This window comes from Coffea eugenioides, chromosome 5 (assembly GCF_003713205.1).
Source record: "Coffea eugenioides isolate CCC68of chromosome 5, Ceug_1.0, whole genome shotgun sequence".
Classification (NCBI taxonomy): domain Eukaryota; kingdom Viridiplantae; phylum Streptophyta; class Magnoliopsida; order Gentianales; family Rubiaceae; genus Coffea; species Coffea eugenioides.
In genome coordinates this window covers 50,026,228-50,032,227 of record NC_040039.1, presented here as the reverse complement: position 1 = coordinate 50,032,227, position 6,000 = coordinate 50,026,228, and the positions used below count along the sequence as shown (strand labels likewise).

The 6,000-nt window shown below is 37.6% G+C and overlaps 1 protein-coding gene across 1 annotated transcript; it reads right to left on the bottom strand.

Annotated features, from left to right (window-relative positions):
• Nucleotides 1–3,850: 3,850 nt before the first annotated feature.
• On the bottom strand, nt 3,851–4,528 carry LOC113771953 (F-box/kelch-repeat protein At1g57790-like). Its single transcript, XM_027316498.1, has one exon. It carries the CDS (start codon nt 4,526–4,528, stop codon nt 3,851–3,853), a length of 678 nt encoding a protein of 225 aa, XP_027172299.1.
• Between the last annotated feature and the right edge of the window lie 1,472 nt (nt 4,529–6,000).

Sequence of the window (6,000 nt, the reverse complement as noted above, 5' to 3'; positions counted from 1 at the left end):
GAAAATTTCCATCATCTGATTACATTACTTCTATGCCAAGAAAATAATGCATCCAACCAAGTAAATATAATGCATCCATCATCAGACATTTCAAATTCATTCATTATGGACTTCTTGAATTCACCAAACATAGTATCACAATTTCCAGTAAATATAAGGTCATCAACATACCAGAAGACTATGAGAAGTTTCCCCCCATCTTCAATCTTAACGAACATTGTATGCTCATAAGGACATTTTATAAAAATCAACCTTAAGAAAATAAGTCTCAATTCGATTATACCAAGCTCTTGGAGTTTGCTTTAATCCATAAAGGGCCTTTTTCAGTCTAAAAACTTTATTCTCATTTCCAACTTTAATATAGCCAGGGTTTGCTCAATAAATACCTGCTTCTCCAAATACCCGTGCAAGAATGCTGATTTGACATCTAACTAGAAGATAGGTTAAGAAATTTGCGCTGTTAATGCAACCACCAATCTGATCGTGTCATGTCTTGCAACTGGAGAAAATACTTCTGTATAGTTGTCAACACCACCATTTTTGTTTAGTTTTGTCTTGAAGACCCATTTTACACCAATGGTTTTGTGCCCCTTAGGAAGATCACACAGCTCCCAAGTGTCATTCTTCTCAATTGAATTGATTTCATCATCCATTGCCTTTTGCCTTTTTCTTCTTTGACGGCACTCTCAAAAGTTGTAGGATCACAATCTGTGAACAAAGCAAAATGAGTAATTGGATTACTTAACATAGTTACCTCATAGTCTTCCATCCAAGCATGCCTTCTTCTAACTCGACCAACCGATTGGGCTCCTTCTTCATTTACTTAAGCAACTGGTTGTGAAATTCTAGTGGCTGTTTGAGTTGTATCTGAAGAATTTTGTGGCATGACAACTGCTGGAACTTGCTCCTGTTTAGCATCATCATCATAAAGGACTTGTTTAGACTGCTGCCCATCCCAATCCCAGGTGCTCTTTTCTTCGTCAGTGGGTTGAATAATTTATAGGTTTTGGAGGATTCACTTACACCAAGAAAGATGCATTTCTCAGCTTTGTCATCAAATTTTTTCCTTTTCGCATCCGGGATGTGGGCATAAGCGAGGCAGCCAAAGATTCTAAAGTGATCTACAACTGGTCTTCTTCCACTCCAAGTCTCTTTAGAAGTCTTGTTTTGAACAGCAAAAGTTGGACTTCTGTTTAAAACATGAATACTCGAAATTACAGCTTCCGGTCAAAAGTCTTTGGAAATCTTCCTCTTGTTAATAGAGTTCTCACCATATTAAGAATTGTTCTATTCTTCTGCTCCGATACACCATTTTGTTGTGGTGTATATGCAGTTGTAAGTTCTCTTCGAATGTCATGTTGCATGCAAAAATCTTCAAATTCTTTTGAGCAATACTTGCTACCCCGATCTGTTCGAAAAGACTTAATAGTCTTGCCTGCTTCATTTTTCACAAGAGCTTTCAAACTTTTAAACGTAGTAAGAGTTTCTGATTTTTCCTGTAAAAAATAAACCCACATTTTCCTTGAAAAATCATCAATGAAGGTAATTAAGTATCTTTTACCTCTATTAGAAGATAGGTTTATTGGGCCACAAATATCTAAATGCACCAGCTCTAACACATCCTTTGCTCTCCAAGACTTCTCTTTGGAAAACTGAGAACGATATTGTTTGCTGACAACACATTCTTCACAAACTAGGAAAGGAACAGTAATTTTCAGAAGCCCTGTCACCATGTTTTTCTATTGAGAGCCCTCAGTCCACCAAAACTTAAGTGGCCATAATGAAAATGCCACAACCATGAGAGGTCCTTTACTTCAGCCATCAAACAAGATTGAATGCTTTCAAATTTCATTGGAAATAACCTGTTAGAACTCATCTGAAGAGTCGCAATAGGATTTCTTCTATCAGGGTCATAAATTTCACAAGCGCCTTTCTTAATTGTAATGACATACCCTTTTTCTTGCTACTTACCAGCACTCAACAAATTACTTTTCAAGTCAGGAACATACAACACAGTAGAAATTATTTTCACAAGACTATTCTTAGTATGTATCTTAACATCACCTTTTTTTATCACTTTCACAGTAGAGAAATCATCAAAACTGACAGTAGAGTGAAAACTTTCATTTAGATTCGAAAAAGAAGACTTACTTCCACTCATGTGATTGTTGTAGCCTGTATCGACATACCAAATATTAGACTCAATCTTTCATCCTTCATGTACAGCCATCAACAAAGTTTCTGGTTAATTCGTTTCTTCCACAAAATTTGAGTTCTCCTCTCTTTTTTTATAATTTGGCAGCTCAGTGAAACATTCAGAAGCATAATGACCATATTTGTGACATCTAAAGCACTCTACCTTAGATTTGTCATGATCTTGATCTCCCCTTCCTCTTCCTCGGCCTCTGCCTCTTCCTCTTGAGCTGTTGGAACGAGTATTGGTAGAAGTTTTTAAAGCTTGTTCCTCTGCTGTTGAGCTTCGGTTCATCTTCTGTTCATGGACTAACAAAGAGCTCTATAATTCATAAAGAGAGAGGTCATCTATGTCGTTTGACTCTTCAATTGAGCAAACAACATAGTTAAATTCTCACATCACAGAACGCAGAATTTTTTCTACTATGTTAATATTTTTCATCTTTTCTTCATAGCATCTCATTTTATTTGTAATTTCCATCGTCCTTCCAAAAAAACTTGTAACAAATTCCCCATTCTTCATTTGCAAAACTTCAAAATCCCTCATCAAGGCTTGAAGCTGTGCACGCTTCACTCTAGAAGATTCTTGATATTTTCTCTTCATTGAATCCCAAATATCCTTGGATGTATCTTTGCAAAGAATACTCTCCAAGATGGGATGATTAATAGCCTGGAAGAGATAGTTCTTCGCTTTCAAGTCTTTGAGCTTTCTAGCTTTAACATCTATTTGCTGCGCATCTATCACGGATGCACCTGTTGGTGGCTCTTGAATTTCGGATTCAACCACTGACCAATATTCTTTGGACTGTAAAAAATTTTCCATGAGCATGCTCCAATGGTCATAGTGACCATCTAAGCGAGGGATAGCGGCTTGCACATAATTTGAATCATTGGCCATTTGGATAGGGTAGTGGGAAATGAGTAGATAATTTCAAGTATTTCACTCTCGGGTCTCAGGAGTCTTGTAGCTCTAATGCCATTGATAAGAGATTTGTAGAAAAGATAACAATAGTACTGTAGCCAAAGTTGTGTTTTACTCAGAACCTTTGGAGCCTTTAAATAGGCAAAATGCACAACTGAAATCCCTAAAGATTAGGTCCCATATCTGACATCTTCTCCATAACCCAACTACTCCTAAAGACTAGACCAATAAGCCACTAAATTTGCTGACTAAATCAAAACTGAAAGACTCCAATGTACCGCAAATTCCTAAACTCTATGCCACTAAATGATTGATTCCATTTGAAAAATAAATTTAACAATAACATAAATAACATTTTCAACACACAGTTCTCTAGTACGTATGCAAATCTTGCATTTACAACTTAATTAGCTCTTCCAATATTAATGACGATGAATGCATTGATTCTTCCATACACCACCTTGGTTCAATCCAACAACAAGTGGACCCCATCGGCTTCTTAGTTCCACAATAGTTCACGAGTGTGTCTTCGCTTTTCGAGGAGTGAAACTTCCCGGTCTCTAAAGTGTAGAAGATCATCATCTCATCATAAAATCTAGGAAAGTAAATCTTGTTTTTCATGCCTGAAGTCTTGGCCTTTGCAGCAACAGTTGACAAACTGCATAGATATAGGCTGTATTCCCTTAAATTTTTTACTTCTTCCCATGCCATTGCCGATTGATTCAATCTGAAAACTCATAGCCATCCGCCAGCCTTGCCTACAAACACTGCTAAAATCTCTCCACCGCATTCTACCAAGAAATTTTCGTCATAAGCACTACAAGGTCTTCTCAGTTTGTGAACTGTTAGAGTCGCGTATGAGTTTTCTAATTTCACAACTCCCAAACAATCATTCTCACCTAAAAAGTAGAAATAATAGTGAAGAAACACAGGGTGAAAATGGGTTTGTCTAAGATAAACACCGTCGTTTTCTTCCTTGTATAACTCTACGGCAATCCATTCACTCATCCAGGGACGAGTCAGGGAGACAGCTTCAAGTTCAGGGAAGAAAGAAATTGCTATAACTATACAATCTGAGAAATTAGGCAAAGACGAGAAGTAATAGGTTTGACAGTGTGGACGAGAATCAAGCAAACACATAATAGACTTGGTTAGAGGATTGTATAGCTTCCAACTCTTGTCTCTGGACATTAATAACCAACCATCTTTGGAATAACATATCATTGCTTCTTCAATTACCTGAGGCATTCTTATGTTGTACTTGTGCTCAACACCGAGTTTAGGATCCACCAAACATTCAACTCTTTCGATTGTGCTTGGAAGCATCAGCCATAGAGATAATATATGCTTCTCTAACTCCACTATTGGAGACATACATCTCCATTGTTTTGCTGCGGCCAAAATCAACACCATTGGCTAACAGCTCAGAAGTTCATGTAGTCTAAGGGTGAAAAATACCTAGCTATTATTTTACCAACATCAACACAAGATCATTCAAACTTGTTATGTTTGTTTCCTCAAGTTTCTCCTCAATTTCACATTGTGCTTTTGCTTTGACTTGTATATCCTACTTTTCATCCTTTATTTGATCTCCGGCTTGTTGATGTAGTGCCGGGTCCCCTCAGGGTCAGGGAACACCCAAATTGATGTGCTCCAGGGTGTCAGTAGATCTGGACAAGGTGAAGATATTGAGATAGTTTTGTCTTCAATGTGGTAGGAGTATAGGGACTTGTCTTGATAATGTGTGAAGTAAACCCGATTTCCTATTCGATCTAAATTAGTTGTCATAGTCCGGCATGAGATTGCTTCGCTATTGCTCAAGAAAAAAGCTCTATCTGGGCAGCTTTCCACTCTATTCCATATCATAGTTGGGAAGTCGAATTTGAAAACAACAATATTCATTACTTCCCCGCAGTGTAACTTAAAATTTATCACGAAGACATCCCCATCGGATTCCGCCGAGTATGTTTTTAGTTGATTGCACATGGATTGAACAAGAGGTAGATAACATTCAAGAGGTCTTATATCAAGGCTTTGTTTCATAATCTCAATCTCTACCAGCTTACCTTTACAAGCGGTAGTAGCATATATTCTACCATCACAGACAATTGGCAAACAAAAATTATTCCAACTAAAATCGGTCTCACGTATACTCTTGATATCTTTACAGTAGCTTCTTTTAAACCACGTTTGGTCTTTGATGTAGCAAAACATGATGGTTTGAGGATTGGGGATGATGTTAACAGGATACCTAATAGACATTATTTAGGTTACAATTGCAAAGGAGTGAGATAAATTGACTCCAAAGTCTTGAGATTCCAAAGATAAAACTGAGTTTTCTCCGATAAAACTAACCATCTGTAGGATGACAACCAAAATCTTTTGTTCTTTAACTCAGGAATTGATCTAATATATTTAGTATTGGGCTGAGACAGACAATAAAAGGTTTGGTTTTTCATTGTTTTGCCATGAAAGAAAACGAGCCAAGGGTACAGACTCGGACGGGGTGGACGACGGCGGATTGGTCTGTTTTTTATTACCTTCGCCATGTTCAATTCTAGACTAGTGTTTCTCTCTCTATGCTATAGTGAAAACGATGTAGGTCTTGTCCTTATATAGGGTCCATGACCACGACCAAGTCCAGTTCCCTTTAGGGCTTCTTCCAATAAGGAAATGGATTTGGACTTCTACTCCTTTAGGACTTCTTCCTCCAATAAGAAAGTGGATTTGGAGTTCTGCTCCTTTTACACGGCAAATTACATCTAAAAATGGATTTAAATTGGCAACCCCCCATCCTACCCTGCTTGTTTTACAAACTCGGACGGGGTGGATGACGGCGAATTGGTCTATTTTTTATTACCTCCGCCATGTTCAATTCTAGACTA